This window comes from Pongo pygmaeus, chromosome 10 (assembly GCF_028885625.2).
Source record: "Pongo pygmaeus isolate AG05252 chromosome 10, NHGRI_mPonPyg2-v2.0_pri, whole genome shotgun sequence".
Taxonomy (NCBI): domain Eukaryota; kingdom Metazoa; phylum Chordata; class Mammalia; order Primates; family Hominidae; genus Pongo; species Pongo pygmaeus.
In genome coordinates this window covers 122,513,682-122,531,305 of record NC_072383.2, presented here as the reverse complement: position 1 = coordinate 122,531,305, position 17,624 = coordinate 122,513,682, and the positions used below count along the sequence as shown (strand labels likewise).

Below are 17,624 nucleotides of genomic sequence, written 5' to 3'. Positions count from 1 at the left end.
CAGCATTCTTCATAATAGCCAAAATGCAGAAACAACTCAAATGCCCACCAGCTGATGAATAGAGAAACAAAATGTAGTCTATCCATGCTATGGAATATGATTCTGCCATAGAAACGAATGAAACACTAACATGCTCCACGCTACAACACAGGTGAACCTTGAAAACCTGGTGCTGAGTGAAAGAGACTGCACACAGGATCAGTCCTGCATGACTCGCCTTATATGAAGTCCCTAGAGTAGTCAGATTTACAAAGACAGAAAGGAGAACAGAAGTTACCAGGGACTTAGGGTAAGGAAGAAGGGGGAGTTAGTGTTTAATGGACATAGAATTCCAGTTTGGGAAGATGAAACTGTTTTGGAAATAGTGTAATGGACACACAGCATTGTGTATGTATTTAGTGCCACTGAACTGTATGCTTAGTAGTGGTTAAAATGATAATATCATGTAATGTCTATTTTATCACAATTTTTTAAATGCTGAGGTATTTTTTGAGACAGGGTCTCGCTATGTTGCCCAGGATGGAGTGTAGTGGCGCAATCTTGGCTCACTGCAACCTCCATCTCCCAGGCTCAAGCAATCCTTCCACCTCAGCCTCCTGAGTAGCTGGAACTACAGGTGCACACCACCATACCCAGCTAATTTTTGTATTTTTTGGAGAGACAGGGCTTTACCACGTCGGCCAGGCTGGTTTCCAACTCCTGAGCTCAAGCGATCTGCCCGCCTCAGCCTCCCAAAGTGCTGGGATTACAGGCATGAGCCACTGCTCCTGGCCAAATGCTGAACATTTTTAAAAGGGAAATTAAATCATATGAAATCTCTTTGACAGAGCTAACTGCAAAGCACAGCATACCCAGCGTACCTTGAAATAACGCTCCACGGTGGAGAGAAAGCGCACATTGTCTGAGGCCTCCGTGTGGAACTTGAATAACTCGGTGAACACTGGCTGCAGATTAGCCACAAGCATGGAGTCGGATTCCTTGATAACATCCAAGACTTTTCTGACTATTGGAAGCTTTGTTTGTTCATGCAGCGCACTTAAGGTTGCATTTCTTTCCCTCCAGAATTCAATTTCAGCCAGAGGGCCTTTACCCTGAGAGGTGAAATGAACACACAAAGAACTCTCATCATCAGTGTGGAGTGGACACTTAACGGTGGTTTTTTCAGCATCCGTTCTTTCTGTCCAACTGCTCCAATCCTTCAGGGTCTTCAGGGGTGGGCTCTTGACCCAGGGTGGTCCAATCAGAGTGAATCTCAGGGCTCCAGCTGAGAATGCTAGAAACACACTCTGCCTTTCTCCAGATGCTAGAAACACACGCTGCCTTTCTCCGGACAATGAGGTGTACAGATGTGAGGCCAGAAACTGCTGCAAGGAAGCCAGCCTGAGGAATGAAGCTCCCCAGCCCCTAGAAAGGAGTCTGGAACTGAGAGATTCAGAAACACAGCCAGAGCCCTGATCAAACTGGACCTGAAGCCAACTCTGCCTCTGGACTTTTCCATTATGTGAGCCAAGGAATTTGCTTTCTTAGTTGATCGACTTGAGTTGGGTTTCCTGTTTTTGGCAGCCCAAGCTTCCTGACTGATCTAAAGTGTTATCTTTATCAATCCAGGTAGTAACCTGGTAGCACATTAACAGCAGAAAGCCCAGAAATGATATTTTGGGTGTGTTTATTTTGATGGCTTAAGGAAGTCATAAAACAGTAAGAAAAGATGCCAGATGATCCAGACCCCAGACTCCGGGCTCTTTCCCAGCATGGTAAGCATGACCTGGATCGGGGCTCTCTGAAAGCCCTGCACAAACTACCTGAGGTGTTTTCTTCAGTTGGCCCTCAACCGCTGTGGATATCTGATTCAGCCAGTTTATCACACACTGCTCCAAGATGTCAACGGTTTCCGGGTCAGCTGCCAGGTCGGACACCTCTCCCTCCACACTGATGGTTGGCATTTCTAACTTGATTTCACCTAGGAAAATAAAAGCGATCAGTCAGTCACTCGTTCAGGAAAAATGATTACAAAGAAAGACATTCAAGTTCACCGGCTGGGTCTTCTCTCAAGCTTCATCAGTATAATAAGGTCTGCTGCATCCCCTGTCCTGATAATATCTGTATCTCATTCTCTTTCATTAGAATGTAATTCAAACATTTTAGATAATTGTTCCGGTGTTAAGCTTGATCAAAATGATTTAGTTATTTAAGATGTTCCTGAGTTTACAACCTAGTGACTTCAATTTTTAAAAACTTGAACAAAGAACCGGCAGATAGTTTAGATAACCACCAGCCTGAAACAGTCAGTCAAAGATAAATCAGGGGAAAAGTGACATCAGGGGAAATTGAGATAATGTAAAGAAAAGGAGAACAGGCCAGGCACGATGGCTCGCACCTGTAATCTCAACACTTTAAGAGACCAAGGCAGGAAGATCACTTGCGGTCAGGAGTTCGAGACCAGCCTGGCCAACGTGGCAAAACTCCCTCTCTACTAAAAATACAAAAATTAGCTGGGCGTGGTGGTGTGTGCCTGTAATCCCAGCTACTTGGGCGGCTGAGGTGGGAGGATTGCCTGAGCTCCCAGAAGGTTGAGACTGCAGTGAGCTATGTTTGTACCACTGCACTCCAGCCTGGGTGGAAGAGTGAGACCTTGTCAAAAAAAAAAAAAAAAAGAAAGAAAGGAAAGAAAAGAAAGGGAAGGGGAGGGGAGAAAAGAGGAGGGGAGGGGAGGGGAGGCAGGACAGGGCAAAAGGAGAACATTTCCAAAAGGAAAGCCCAACTATTTGTCTCAGAGATTTGAGACATATGGCATCCATCAAACAAGAACAGGATGCTATGAAAAAAGATACAATCAAAGAATAAGAGGTCTTAAAAATTAAAAATATAATAGCTGATATGACTATCAATCAAACATGGGTAACATAGAAGTTGAAGAACACTCCAGGAAAGAATACAAACACAAAAAGATGACAAATACAAGAGAAAAGATAAGAAATAGAATCTCTAGACATCCATCCAGCAGGAATTTCAGCAAGAGAAAACAAATAGTGGAGGAAAATGTCAAGATAATTTTTCAGTCTTTGGACTGAAAACACCCACTGAGTGTTTAAAAAATGAATGAAAAAAGTACCACACAAAGGCCCAACATCCTAACATCAAAACACTAGGGATAACCAGATGCTCTTAAAAGCTTACGTATAGGGGGAGGGGAGAAAAATTAGAAGAACATTCAGTTTCTCATCACTGGATGTTGACTACTAGAAAACAATGAAGAAAAATGTATTCAAAAATCCTGTGCTAGGCTGGGCACAGTGGCTCACACCTGTAATCCCAGCACTCTGAGAGGCCAAGGCAGGTGGATCACTTGAAGTCAGGAGTTTAAGACCAGCCTGGCCAACATGGTAAAACCCCATCTCTATTAAAAATACAAAAATTAGCTGGGTGTGGTGGTGCACACCTGTAATCCCAGCTACTTGGGAGGCTGAGGCAGGAGAATCCCTTGAACCCAGGGGGTGGAGATTGCAGTGAGCCGAAATCTCACCACTGCACTCCAGTCTGGGCAACAGAGTGAGGCTCTGTCTCAAAAAAAAAAAAAAAAAAAATCCTGTGCTAAAATTATTTTTGCCAGCCTGAGCAACAAAGTGAGACCCTGTCTCTACAAAACAAACAAACAAAAATGTCACAAAAGTTAGCCAGGCGTGGTGGCATGCACCTGTAATCCCAACTACAGTATAATCATTCTTAACTAAAAAGGAGGAAAATGAAACCTTACCTTCAAGTTGCTGCATGGTTCTTTGAATATTACTTGCAAATTTCTGCACGTTCATTAAAAATTCATCCCGTATCAATTGAATACTGTGATATTCTACTGCCTCCCCAGGCATGGGCGGCAGGTCTGATTCATACTCAGAGGAATTAGAGCCTCCTCCAGATGTGACTCCCACGGTTGTACTCGTCCTATGCTGATTGAAGGACAATGCTGGCAAAAAAACCTGAAATGCCAATTTTATGAAATACATCATATGACATCATTTTCAATAATTCATGTATTTAAATTGCCTCTGGTTTTGAATATTCTTTTTTTTTTTTTTTTTTTTTGAGACAGAGTCTCACTCTGTCACCAGGCTAGAGTGCTGTGGCACAACCTTGGCTCACTGCAACCTCCACCTCACTGGTGCAAGCGATTCTCCTGCCTCAGCCTCCCGAGTGGCTGGGATTACAGGCATACACCACCACACCCAGCTAATTTTTGTATTTTTAGTAGAGATGGGGTTTCACCATGTTGGTCAAGCTAGTCTCGATCTCCTGACCTCCTGATCCACCCCCCGGCCTCCCAAAGTGCTGGGATTACAGGCGTGAGCCACTGCACCCAGCCTGAATATTCTTTTATATTGAGATACAAATGTGCAAAGTGAAAGCCACTCAAACCGGAGCACAGACCTAAAGACAGAGAGATTACATTTGACTTAAAGTGATCCAAGGACACCAATTTTAACCAGGCCTGACACGACTGCCCCAAAAACAGTGCTGTTATTTCTGTATACCACCAGTAACTGAGAAGTTACAAACTGTGGCACAGGGGGCTGGCTGCGGTGGCTCACGCCTGTAATCCCAGCACTTTGGGAGGCCAAGGCAGGAAAGTCTCTTGAGCCCAGGAGTTCGAGAACAGCCGGGGCAACATAGGGAGACCCCATCTCTACAATTAAAAAAAAAAAAATTAGGCTGGGCACGGTGGCTCACAGCTGTAATCCCAGCACTTTGGGAAGCCGAGGCGGGTGGATCACGAGGTCAGGAGATCGAGACCATCCTGGCTAACATGGTGAAACCCCATCTCTACTAAAAATACAAAAAATTAGCCAGGTGTGGTGGTGGGTGCCTCTAGTCCCAGCTACTCGGGAGGCTGAGGTAGGAGAATGGCATGAACCCAGGAGGCGGAGGTTGCAGTGAGCCGAGATTGCACTACTACACTCCAGCTTGGGCGACAGAGTGAGACTCCGCCTCAAAAAAAAAAAATTAGTCTTAGTGGTGCGCACCTATAGACCCAGCTACTCCGGAGGCTGAGATGGGAGGATCACTTGAACCTGAGAGTTTGAGGCTGCAGTGAGACGTGATTGTGCCACTGCACTATAGCCTGAGCAATAGAGTAAGAACTGTGTCTCTTAAGAAAATTTTTTTAACTCATGCATTTGAACATATGTGTGTGTGTGTTTATATATATATACATTTTTTTTTTTTTTTGAGATGGAGTCTCTTTCTGTCACCCAGGCTGGAGTGCAGCGACATGACCTCAGCTCACTACAACCTCCACCTCCTGGGTTCAAGCGATTCTCCTGCCTCAGCCTCCCAAGTAGCTGGGACTACAGGTGCACGCCACCATGCCCAGCTAATTTTTGTAATTTTAGTAGAGATGGAGGTTTCGCCATATTGATCAGGCTGGTCTCGAACTCCTGACCTCAGGTGATCCATCCACCTCGGCCTCCCAAAGTGCTGGGATTACAGGCACAAGCCACTGCACCTGGCTGTATTTGAATATATTGTCTATGCTTCAATCCACTGCAATTTTATCCTTACTGAAGGTCAAAATGTCCCATCTGTGGCTGGCATGAGCCTCTTCAAGTTGAGCCCTGTGTCCTTTAGACATGACTCTGGTTGTCATAATGCATATAACCACTAAGAATTAATTATACATCATGTTTTAATGTCATCTTATTTTATTTATTTTTCTTTTTTTTTTTTTTAGAGATGTACTATCTCTCTGTCACCCAGGCTGTAGTACAGTGGCATGACCACCATGCACTTCAACCTTAAACTCCTGGGTTCAAGCGATCCTCCCACCTCAGCCTCCAGAGTAGCTGGGACCACAGACACCCACAGCCATGCCCAGCAGATTTTTCTTTTTATTTTTGGTAGAAATGGGGTTGATGTTATTTTGTTATTTTAGAATGAAAAGTTCAGTTTGCATAAGAAGGTAGCCAGTGTGGCCAGATGTGGTGGCTCATGCCTGCAATCCCAACATTTTGGGAGGCTGAGGTGGGCAGATCACTTGAGCCCAGGAGTTTGAGACCAGCCTTGGCAACATACTGAGACACCGTCTTTAAAAAAAAAATACAAAAATCATCCAGGCATTGTGGCGTGCACCTGGCTAATTTTTAGTGATCCTCCCCGCTACTCAGGAGGCTGAGGTGGGAGGATCGTTTAAGCCTGGGAGGTCAAGGCTGCAGTGAGCCATGCTCGCGCCACTGCACTCCAGCCTAGGTGGCAGAATGAGACACTGTCTCAAAAATAAATAAATAAAAACAAAAAATAAAAATAAATAAATAAGAAGGTAGCCAATGTTCTTGAGTCCTCCAAAGTCACACTAGGAAAAGACATCATCCCGATGAAGGAGGGTATCTTTGGGTATAACGTCCCTTGTGTGCGGGCAGCTCAGTGGGGAGGGCCCCACAGCCTAACTCACAGGGTGACTTGTACTCCGTGAGACCTCGTCTGCTCCCATCCCCAGAACTGCTCACGTGGAAGTCACCCAGGGCCAAGCCCTCCAGCTCTTCTTTGCCTGTGCCTTCTTGACCTCCAGCAGCAAGTGGCACGGTGGGCCCCTCCCTTCTTCCGTGAAGCATTGTCTTCTCTTGGCTTCTGGATCACCCATGTCCTAACTTTCCTCTCCCCTCATCTCTTCCATCTCTACTCCCTCCCTTGGTTGTTCCACCCAGTCCCTTGGTTTTACACCATCTCTGTGGTGATGATGCCCATATTTTAAAGCATCACTCTGGTTGGCATGTGGAGAATGCAGCGTAGAGGGTAAGAACAGAAACTGGGGGATCTTTTTGGAGGCTCCTGCAATAGTCCAAGCAAAAGAGGATATTGTGTTGGTTTGGACTTTTTTGTCCAAATCTCAGTGAAGTCTTCCTGGCCACCCTATCTAAAATTGCAAAAGCCCCACCTTTCCACCTATCAACTTTCCCTGTCCCCCTTGTTTCCTTTTTCTTTCCTATCTGGCTTCATTTTTCTCCCTAACTCTTGTTGCTGTTTAACACACTATATATTTTCTCATTGATCTTGGTTAATGTACATCTTCCCGTCTAGAATGAAAGCTCCACGAGGCAGAGACTTTGTCTCAGTTGTTCATTGCTATGAAATACAGTAGGTGCTCAATGAATATTTGCTAGACGGATGCCCTGAGTTCCCCGCGGAGCTCTAGATTCATACGTCCTGCTTCACGCCTTGACTTGAATGTCTAAGAGGCCACCTGTGCTTAACATGCAAAATACAACACTTGAGTTTCCCTCCATATCTGTTTCTCCCCATCTTCCATCTCAGTAATGACTTCACCATCCTCCCAGTTTCTCAGGCCCAAATCCTAAGAGTCATTCTTTTTTAAAATTTCTTTTAGAGATGGGGTCTTGCTATATCGCCCAGGCTGTTCTCAAACTCCTAGCCTCAAGCGATCCTCCCACCTCACCCTCCTAAAGTGCTGGGACCAAGACTCATTTTTTGTACTCTCTAGTCTTGTGATACTCTTCAAAGCCTCCAAATCCCGGTCCAGCAAGTCCCATGGCCTGATCCTCAAGGCATTCCTCACACTGTCTGCTTCTCCCTCCCTCCCCTGATTGGAGCCTAAATAACCATCACCCTCGATGTGGTTTGGCCGTGTCCCCACCCAAATCTTATCTTTAATTGTAGTTCCCATAATCCCCACATGTCATGGGAGGGACCTGGTGGGAGGTAATTGAATGATGGGGGAGGTTACCCCCATGCCACTGTTCTCATGATAGTGAGTGAGTTCTCATGAGATCTGATGGTTTCATAAGCAGCTTTTCCCTCTTTGCGCAGCACTTCTCCTTCCTGCCATCATATGAAGAAGGATATGTTTGCTTCCCCTTCCATCATGATTTTAAGTTTCCTGAGGCCTCCATAGCCATACAGAACTGTGACTCAATTTAGCCTCTTCCCTTTATAAATTCTGGGTAGTTCTTTATAGCAGCATGAAAATGGACTAATACAGCCCTCCACCTGGGCTCTTCCATGGCTTTCTATTTGGTCTTTCCTTCCCCTCCACCCCAGCAATATGTTTTCCCACAATAGCCAGAGGTAAAATGCAAACCAGATCCTGTTGTTCCCCTGCTTAAACCTGCCTTCATTTCCAGCCCTCCCTCCAGCCACACTGGCCATCCTCCTAATGGGCCAAGCTGAGGCTGCTTCTACCTCAGGGCCTTTGCACCTGCTGTTCTCTCTGCCCAGCATGCTCTTCCTCCACATCCTATCGTGTCTGATGCCTTGGCCTCATTTGGGTCTCAGTTCAATACCACCTCCTCCTTCCTTCCCTAGTGCATTTCCCTAATCATTCCCTTATCCCTAATCATTTCCCTAATCATTCATGAAAAAGGCCTGCTGATGAGTTTTTCATTTCTTTGGTCTATAAAGCTCAGGCCAAGCATGGTGGCTCATGCCTGTAATCACAGCACTTTGGGAGGCCAAGGCGGGCAGATTGCTTGAGCCCAGGAGTTGGAGACCAGCCTGGGCAACATGGTGAGACCCTGTCTCTATAAGAAGTACAAAAATGAGCCAGGCATGGTGGTGTATGCCTGTAATCCCAGCCACTCAGGAGGCTGCGGCAGAAGGATCGCTTGAGAGTTGAGGCTGCAGTGAGCCGTGACTGTGCCACTGCACTCCAGACTGGATGGCGGAGAGACTCTGTCTCAAAAAATAATAAAAATAAAAAAGAAAGCTTAGACATCACATCCTCAGCAAGGCCATTCCTCAGCATGCCCTCTGCACACACACACTGCACATGGCCCATTTCTGTCTCATATCAGGGTTTATTTTCCTCATGCCACTTGTCAGTATTTTCTCGTAGATGTGCTTGTGTGCCATGTCTTTCCCCTACATAAGCTCCTAGAGAGCAGGGTCATTGCCTGTCCTGTCTACTGCTTGACCCTCAGTGTTGGGAGCAAGCCCCCCAAAATCTGGCCATAAACCGGCCCCAAAACTGGCCATAAATAAAATCTCTGCAGCACTGTAACATGTCCATAATGGCCCTAATGACCAAGCTGGAAGGTTGTGGGTTTACGGGAATGAGGGCAAGAACACCTGGCCCACCCAGGGCGGAAAACCGCTGAAAGGCATTCTTAAGCCACAGACAATAGCATGAGCGATCTGTGCCTTAAGCACATGCTCCTGCTGCAGTGAACTAGCCCAGCCTATTCCTTTAATTCCGGCCCATCCCTTTGTTTCCCATAAGGGATACTTTTAGTTAATTTAATATCTATAGAAACAATGCTAATGACTGGTTTCCTGTTAATAAATATGTGGGTAAATCTCTGTTCGGGGCTCTCAGCTCTGAAGGCTGTGAGACCCCTGATTTCCCACTTCACACCTCTATATTTCTGTGTGTGTGTCTTTAATTTCTCTAGCACCGCTGGGTTAGGGTCTCCCCAGCCGAGCTGCTCTCAGCACCTCAGTGCCCATAACAGCACCTGAGACAGAAGAGCTGCCCACTACCTATTTGTGGAATAAACAAACCACATGACCTCAACTTTAGAAATACTAGAATTTCTTCCTTTCTCCACGTTTACCTGACATATAATATCCTTCAGAAAATGGAGCACATTAGCATTTATAATTCCATACTCCAGTGTTTCTGGCATAATTTCCATAGCTTCCTTCATGTCGGTAGCTTCAGAGATTGCATCTAAATAAGAACAGGTGTAGAATGTAAGGTCAGCGAGAGAGAGCAGCCAACAGTTAACATTTCCAAGAGAACAGGAATCTTCTCCTTCTTCCCAAGTTGCTACAAGGAATGTTCTGGTTACAGATTCAGAATATCCCCTATTTGTGTTTAAACAAATCTGAGGGCCCATGAGAAGCTGAAATGGATACCGATGCACTGTGGTTCATGGATTAGTATGAACAGCGCACAAGAGCTGCACACATTCACTGATCTGGTTGGAGTATCTAACGCTGGACAAAACCAGAAATTATCTGGGTTGTCTAGAAACGCTGGCTGGATTCTTTGCTGCTATGGACTGAATGACCCTAAAATCCACATGTTGAAGCTTAAATCCCCACGGTGAAGGTATTAGAAGGTGGGGCCTTTGGTACGTGATTAGGTCATGAGGGTGGAGTCTCACGATTGGATTGGTGTCCCTATAGGAAGAGACAGGAGAGCTTGCTCTCTCTCTCTGCTCTCCACCATGGGAGGATAGGAGAAGGTGCCATCTGTGAACCAGGAAGTGGCCCTCGCCAGATGCCAGATCTGCCAGCACCTTGATTTGGACTTCCCAGCCTCCAGAGCTGTGAGAAATACATGTTTGTTGGTGAAGCCCCCCAGCCTACGGCAATTTGTTACAACCATCCAAGCTGACTTGGGCACTGGCTTTGCCTGTCTTCACTCCCCAGCAAGTCTTCCTCAATCCATTGCCAAAGCATCTTTTGAGTCACGGGTTGTTTGAAAAGACCTACTTGGTAACATCTACCCTTCCAACAAACAAGGTTTTATTTGATATGTATTTACTCTACCTGACCAAAAATCAATCACCATGGTAAACATTTTAAAGGTTACTTGGACCCTTCCCTTGATCTAACTGGGAAACAAAACACACATAACAAATATACCCACTGAAGCCATTATTTCACAAGTTTCAGTCTTCACACCTTCTCCAAATATGTGCAGACATGCACTATCATTGGCTGAATACATTTCTTTATCTCTAACACTTCTTTACTGGAAATTAGCTTTGAGAAGACTATGTAAGAACCCAGTATGGAAAAGAAAGAGAGCTTGGCATAGGTGAAAGATAACCGTAAAAAGACAACAGAATGAGAGTGAACAAGTGCATGCACAACCACACCCCCTCAACACACATACACACACACATGCCAGAAATGTACCTTTGGTATTTCTAAGGAAAAACACCACATTTTGGTCCAGGAACTCCTCAGGAAGAGGGGTACAGAGCATGTGGAGATGCATCTTTTCCATGATGAGCTTCACAGTTCTCTGAAACATGGGGAAGAAAAACCATTCATTCTTGTGATACATCCATTCACCTAAAGAACCTAATATTCAAGTACACCTAAGCTCTCCTCTCAACACAATGGCTGGTCTCATGTTCTGACAATGCAACCACAGCCACACAGTGGGTACCAGCTAAACACAGGAGCTAAATGCACCCAGACTCTGTGCTGTCAGCCTGACTCTATTGACCAACCAGTGCAGCAACACCTAAACAAACTGACCTGCCAAAGGTCCAGATGGAGCTTGAATTTTGTTTTGCAGATGGGACATATTTATGAGGCAATGAAGCATGATTTTGGTAAGCATAGGCCAGGCTGAATGCTTACATCCTAGCCTTAAACTCCAACCTTGGGGTTTTCACAGAACAGGGTCCATTTAGCAGGCCTGTGTTGTCCAAACCCCACACGTGCCAAATGTCTTCAGAACTGACCTTTGGCTCTTGGGATGACAACTTCTAAGCTTTTGGAATATCCTGCCTAATATGGGAGTCTTTGTGTACCTACATCCTTGGGCCATTCCTGAAGGTGCATGCTAACAATGTGATTTTGGTGAGTGCCTGTTTTTGTTTGCTGGGGCCCCAGTCATATAGGATCAGTTCAACCTCTAGGGTGGTGGTGAGGGCTGGAGATGAAGGGGAGCTGAGTAACTAAGGTCAGCCACATGGATGCTCCTGGCTGTGTGACTGATCCCCAGTAAAAACCCCAGACACCAAGGCTCAGGTGAGCCTTTCTGGTTGGCAATACTTCATGCATGTTGCCACTCATAGCTACCAGGAGAATTAAGTGCTGTCCATGAAACTCCACTGGGAGGGAACAGATGGAAGTTTGTGCCTATTTTCTGCTGGTCTCTGTCCTGTGCACGTTTTTTCCTCTTTTTGCTGAGTCTAATTTGCATCCTTTCCCTGTAATAAACTATAACTATGAATATAACAGATTTTCTGGATCCTGTGAGTCCTTCCAGCCAATCACTGAATCTGAGGGTGGCCTTGGGATCCTATAATCTCCATTCCAACATGATAAATCCCTTGGATGGGGCTGTGTCAGTTACCCTGAATCCTAAAGGGTGTCAGGGGTCCCCATTACCCCACCAACAAGGACAAAGAGCCATGCTTACTTTGGAAGGGAGTTTTTCTGAAATCTCTTTGTCCGTTTCTTCATCCTCTATGTTGATTAGAGGTTGACCTAGAGATTCAGTTCTCAGTGACACACGGTTAGCTGCAAAACGTCAATCAAAGTGTAAGAGAAAATAATCAGAAAATTCGGTTTCCGACCATCAAGAGCAGCCCTGCATTTTGTGCACCAGGACATTTCATTCAAAAGGCGAGTTATCGAATAACTGTGCACACCTTCTGTTCCAATCAATCTGATTGTGGCCTTGACTCACGCTGTAATTGACAAGGATTGTTTCGTTTTTGACAGGTGTCCATCAGAAATTTAACGTGTGTGTGTCTGCATTCTCTCAGGTACAGTGTCCACCCTGTGACCCTGTGACTTCTCTGAGGTTTTTTACTTAAAAGGGAGTTTATCATAAAGACAAGAATTACAGGCCAGGTGCAGTGGCTCATGCCTATAATCCCAGCACTTTGGGAAGCTGAGGTGGATGGATCACTTGATGTCAGGAGTTTAAGACCAGCCTGGCCAGCATGGCAACACGCCGTCTCTACTAAAAATACAAAAATTAGCCAGACATGGTGGTGCGTGCCTGTAATCCCAGCTACTCGGGAGGCTGAGATGGGAGAGTCACTTGAGGCCAGGAGGTAGAGGTTGCAGTGAGCCAAGATTGTGCCACTGCAGCCTGGGCGGCACGGCGAGACTCCATCTCAAAAAAAAAAAAAGGAAAAAGAATTACAGCTAGTATGTTAGCATTTACTCCTTTTTCACCATGAGATGCAAAACTTGTGAGGGACAAGAAGAAAAACAGTCTAAATGAAATGACGCACCTGTCTCAAGCCCACTCTGATTGATACAGATTCAGAAACCTCAGCAGACACCAAGTCTGAGCCCTCAGAACATCCAACAGGCCTGGTGATTAGAGAAAGGAGCTTTCCCTGGGAGCTTTCCCTCAGCTCTTACTTTGAAAGGCACTGTGCAAAGTCACTGTGGCTTTGGCATCAACTCAATGTCAGGGGTCTGAATCCTCTCTGCTATTAGTTTTCACATCCATAAAATGGGGCAGTAACATCTACCAGCCAGATTCTGGAGGACTAAATGACAGCACGGGTAAGGGCATCGGCGCCGTGGTTGGTAGGGGAATAGTCTATAGACAGCAGTACCAACATTATTAGAGAACTAGCAATAGACTACAGTAAAAAAAAAAATCTCACTTATGAGCAGGTGCCGTGCCATAAATAGCCTGTAGTCCACTGCTAATTCTCTAACAGCATTAGAGTAGTCTCTAATCTCTGCAAAAAATCAAAATGTTATCCAGGAGTGATGGTGCACGCCTATCATCTCAGCTACAGGGTGGAAGACCATTTGAGGCCAGGAGTTTGAAACCAGCCTGGGCAATGTAGTGAAACCTCATCTCTACAAAAAAATTTAAAAAAAAATTTTTTTTGAGACAGATCTCACTGTGTCACCCAGGCTGGAGTGCAGTGGCGTGATCTTGGCTCACTGCAACCTCTGCCTCCCAAGTTCAGGCAATTCTCCTGCCTCAGCCTCCTGAGTAGCTGGGATTACAGGTACGTGCCACCACGCCTGGCTACCTGGCTAATTTTTGTGTTTTTAGTAGAGATGGGTTTCATCATGTTGGCTGGGCTAGTCTCGAACTCCTGACCTCAAGTGATCCTCCTGCCTTGGCCTCCCTAAGTCCTGGGATTATAGGCGTGAGCCACCACAACAGCCCACAAAATTAAATTTAAGTTAAAAAAAAAAAAAAAAAAAAAAAACTTAGCCAGGCATGATGGCACACATCTGTAGTCCCAGCTACTTGGAAGGCTGGGACTTGAGCCCAAGAGTTCAAGGCTACAGGGCACCATGATCACACCACAGCATTCCAGCCTGGGCCACAGAGCAAGGCCGCATCTTTAAAAAGGAAAATACACTTATGAATGTACTTAATGTCACCTAGAAATGGTAAAAATGGTAAAAGTGACATCCATTTTACCACCATAAAAAGAAAAGAAGAAAATATATAATAATGTTAATTTACTTTGTGAGAAAGGACTTCTCCGACCTTCCCATCTAAACAGCTCTTCCCACCCAAACCTGTCCTCTTCATGGATGTACTGGGCTCAGAAGCTGAGAGTGCTTTCCTAGGAGACCTCAGCAGACATTGCTGTGGCATCCAGAACTACCATCTGCCTTATCAAAACCAACTTTAGGCCAGGCGTGGTGGCTCACGCCTGTAATCCCAACACTTTGGGAGGTCGAGGTGGGTGGATCACCTGAGGTCAGGAGTTTGAGACCAGCCTGGCCAACAAGGTGAAACCCCATCTCTACTAAAAATACAAAAACTAGCAAGACTCTGTCTCAAAAAAAAAAAAAAAATTAGCTGGATGCGGTGGTGTGTGCCTGCAGTCCCAGCTACTCAGGAGGCTGAGGCAGGAGAATCGCTTGAACCCAGGAGGAGGAGGTTGCAGCGAGCCGAGATCGCACCATTGCACTCCAGCCTGGGTGACAGAGAAACACTTCGTCTCCAAAAAAAAACCAAAAACCCACTTTAAACAAGCCTTATTCAAACCATCTTTTATTTCTAACTTGTAGTTCCCTCTCCACAGTCTTTGCTACTTGAGGGGATTACAATTTGGTTAAAAATAAATTATTGGCCAGAAGCAGTGGCTCATGCCTGTAATCCCAATACTTTGGAAGGCTGAGGTGGGAGGACTGCTTGAGCCCAGGAGTTCGAGACCAGCCTGGGCAACATAGCAAGACCCCATCTCTACAAAAAATCAAAATGTCATCCAGGCATGTTGGTGCACCTCTACAGTCCCAGCTCCTCAGGAGCCCGAGTCAGGAGGATTGCTTGAGCCTAGAAGTTAGAGGCTGAAGTGAGCTATGATAGCACCACTCCAGCCTGGGCAACAGAGTGAGGTCCTGTGTCAAAAACAAATAAATACATGAAAAGTTCTGTGCCTTGAAGATTCTCCTAAGAAAATGGCATCTGCAGTTTGCGCAGTGGGAAACCCACTCTACAAAACAAAGTACAAAGCCTGTGTTTGCTGAGCTGGCTGAGACACCGCCTGCATGAGTGTTTGTATGTTACATACTACACTCGGTTGAAGAGTGTCCCCCACAATGCCTGTCCTAAAGCTGTGACCTCATTTGGAAACAGGGTCTTTGCAGATGTAATTAGTAAAGACGAGGTGATATGGATTAGAGTGGGCCCAAAATCCAATGTGACTGGTGCCTGTATAAGAGGGAGAGAGGACGGCCGGGTACGGCGGCTCACACCTGTAATCCTAGCACTTTGGGAGGCCGAGGAGGGCAGATCACCTGAGGTCTGGAGTTCAAGACCAGCCTGGCCAACATGGTGAAACCCCGTCTCCACTGAAAATACAAAAATTAGCTGGGTGTGGTGGTGGGTGCTTGAGATCGCAGCTACTTGGGAGGCTGAGGCAGGAGAATCTCTTGAACCTGGGAGGCGGAGGTTGCAGTGAGCTGAGATCACACCATTACACTTCAGCTTGGGTGACAAGAGCGAGATCCTGTCTCAAAAAAAAAAAAAAAAAGAAGAAGAAGAAGGAGAGAGGACACACGGAGAAGAAGAAAGACAGAGAGGGGACAAGAACATGTGACGATGGATGTAGAGACTGGAGTGATGATGCTGCAGGCCGAGGACACCCTGACCCCTAGACTGCAGTGAGGAGGCTGGGAAGGATCCTCCCCTTGGTCCTGCAGAGGGAGCGCAGCCCTGCCAGCACCTTAATTTTGGAGTTCCGGCCTCCAGAGCTGTGAGAGAATACATCTGTGTTGTTTTCAGCCAACCCAGTCTGTGGTCACTTGTGACGGCAGCCGTGGGAAACTACTACATCCGTGTATTCATGACCCAGCACTTCTCTTTGTGGTTCACACCCAGTGAAAGTACAAACTGATTGTGGCATGGCAGGCAGCACCCTACTCCCGCTGCGGGGGGCTTTCTCAGTTCCACCCTCCCACGATCCCTCCCAATTCCACACCTCGCACTTTATCCACGGACTCCACTTTTTGAGAATAAATCTCTTCTTCCTCTTCTCCCTCTTCAGACAGGACAGGTATCTCATCTTTATGGCCACATAAATGGGGAGAAAATATAAAACGTAATCGTTCACTGCATGAAACACCTGATATCTTTGCTTTCTGTGGAGCCAAGGGGTTGGTATGTGGCCCACAGGAGACTCGTTATGTTACAGTGGTACAGCAGTATTCCTTACTGGAGCCAGCTTTCAGTGACAGCCAAGGAGGTTTGTGCAAATTCTGCCAAGAGACGAAGGATACAGAAATGATCAGAGTTACCACCAGCCCAGAAGAAATACAAATAACCAAGAAGCATAAGAAAGAGGCTCCTGGGTGCACAACACTATGAATGTATTTAACACCCTAAACTGTACATTTCAAAATGGTTAAGATGTAAATTGCAGGCCATGTGTATGTTACTACAATTTAAAAACTGAAGGAGGCCAGGTGCAGTGGCTCATGCCTGTAATCCCAGCACTTTGGGAGGCCGAGGTGGGTGGATCACTTGAGATCGGGATCTCGAGACCAGCCTGGTCAACATGGTGAAACCTCGTCTCTATTAAAAATACAAAAAAATTAGCTGGGTGTGGTGGTGCACACCTGTAATCCCAGCTACTCGGGAGGCTGATGCAGGAGAATCACTTGAGCCCAAGAGGCGGAGGTTGCAGTGAGCCGAGATCACACCACTGCACTCCAGCCTGGGAGACAAAGTGAGGCTCTGTCCCAAAAAAAAAAAGAAAAGAAAAGAAAAAACTGAAGGGAAAAAAGGAGTCTCAACTACATTAACATTTACATAAATTAGAGTAAGGAAGTGCAACTACTTTTCTTCTATGGAATTGGCAAAAATCTAAAAAATGGCCAATAGTGAATGTCGGGGAGGCCGTTGGGAAACAGGCGCCTCATCCACCACCACTGGCTGTGAACCAACAGGACCCACTCAAATTGTAAAAAACTGTACTTGTTACAGATGCATTTCATTTTTATAAATCTATCCTCCAGAAATACACAAAGTATGCAAGGATAGACGGACATTATTCCATTGTTTGTAGAATGAATACTCTGAAAAGCTAAGTGTCCATTAATTAGAGAATGGATGAGTAGAATATGATACATCTATGTATTTAAAATCTATCAAGTTAGGTAGAACTGTAGGTATTGACCTGAAAAAATAACCAAGACATGTGGTTGAGGGAGAAGTCACAAAATAATATGTATATATAGTATGATATTTATAGTTTTAGGAACTCTATATATCCATATATTATCGTTATAGAGAGAAATATAGATTGTAGATAGAACAAGGATAGACAGATATAGATGACAAGCAGGTAGGTAGGTAGGTAGGCTGATTAATTGATCTCAATAGCCCTGACCTTATGCCTATACAGACAGAGATAGACAGACAGATAGACAGATAAACAAACGTGTACGTAGGTAGGTAGGTAGATAGATAGATGGATGTATAGATAGAGACA

The 17,624-nt window shown here is 45.5% G+C and overlaps 1 protein-coding gene across 1 annotated transcript in view; it reads right to left on the bottom strand.

The window, feature by feature from the left end:
• DNAH10 (dynein axonemal heavy chain 10) overlaps window positions 1–17,624 on the bottom strand; it is a 168,315-nt gene that overhangs the window by 146,824 nt on the left and 3,867 nt on the right. The window contains exons 2-8 of the mRNA XM_054443987.2: window positions 16,113–16,196; window positions 12,110–12,210; window positions 10,870–10,978; window positions 9,555–9,670; window positions 3,755–3,974; window positions 1,803–1,960; window positions 861–1,091 (exon numbers count right to left, since the gene is read on the bottom strand). Coding sequence (XP_054299962.1) covers window positions 861–1,091; window positions 1,803–1,960; window positions 3,755–3,974; window positions 9,555–9,670; window positions 10,870–10,978; window positions 12,110–12,210; window positions 16,113–16,196 — 1,019 coding nt within the window. The remainder of the gene's footprint in view (window positions 1–860; window positions 1,092–1,802; window positions 1,961–3,754; window positions 3,975–9,554; window positions 9,671–10,869; window positions 10,979–12,109; window positions 12,211–16,112; window positions 16,197–17,624) is intronic.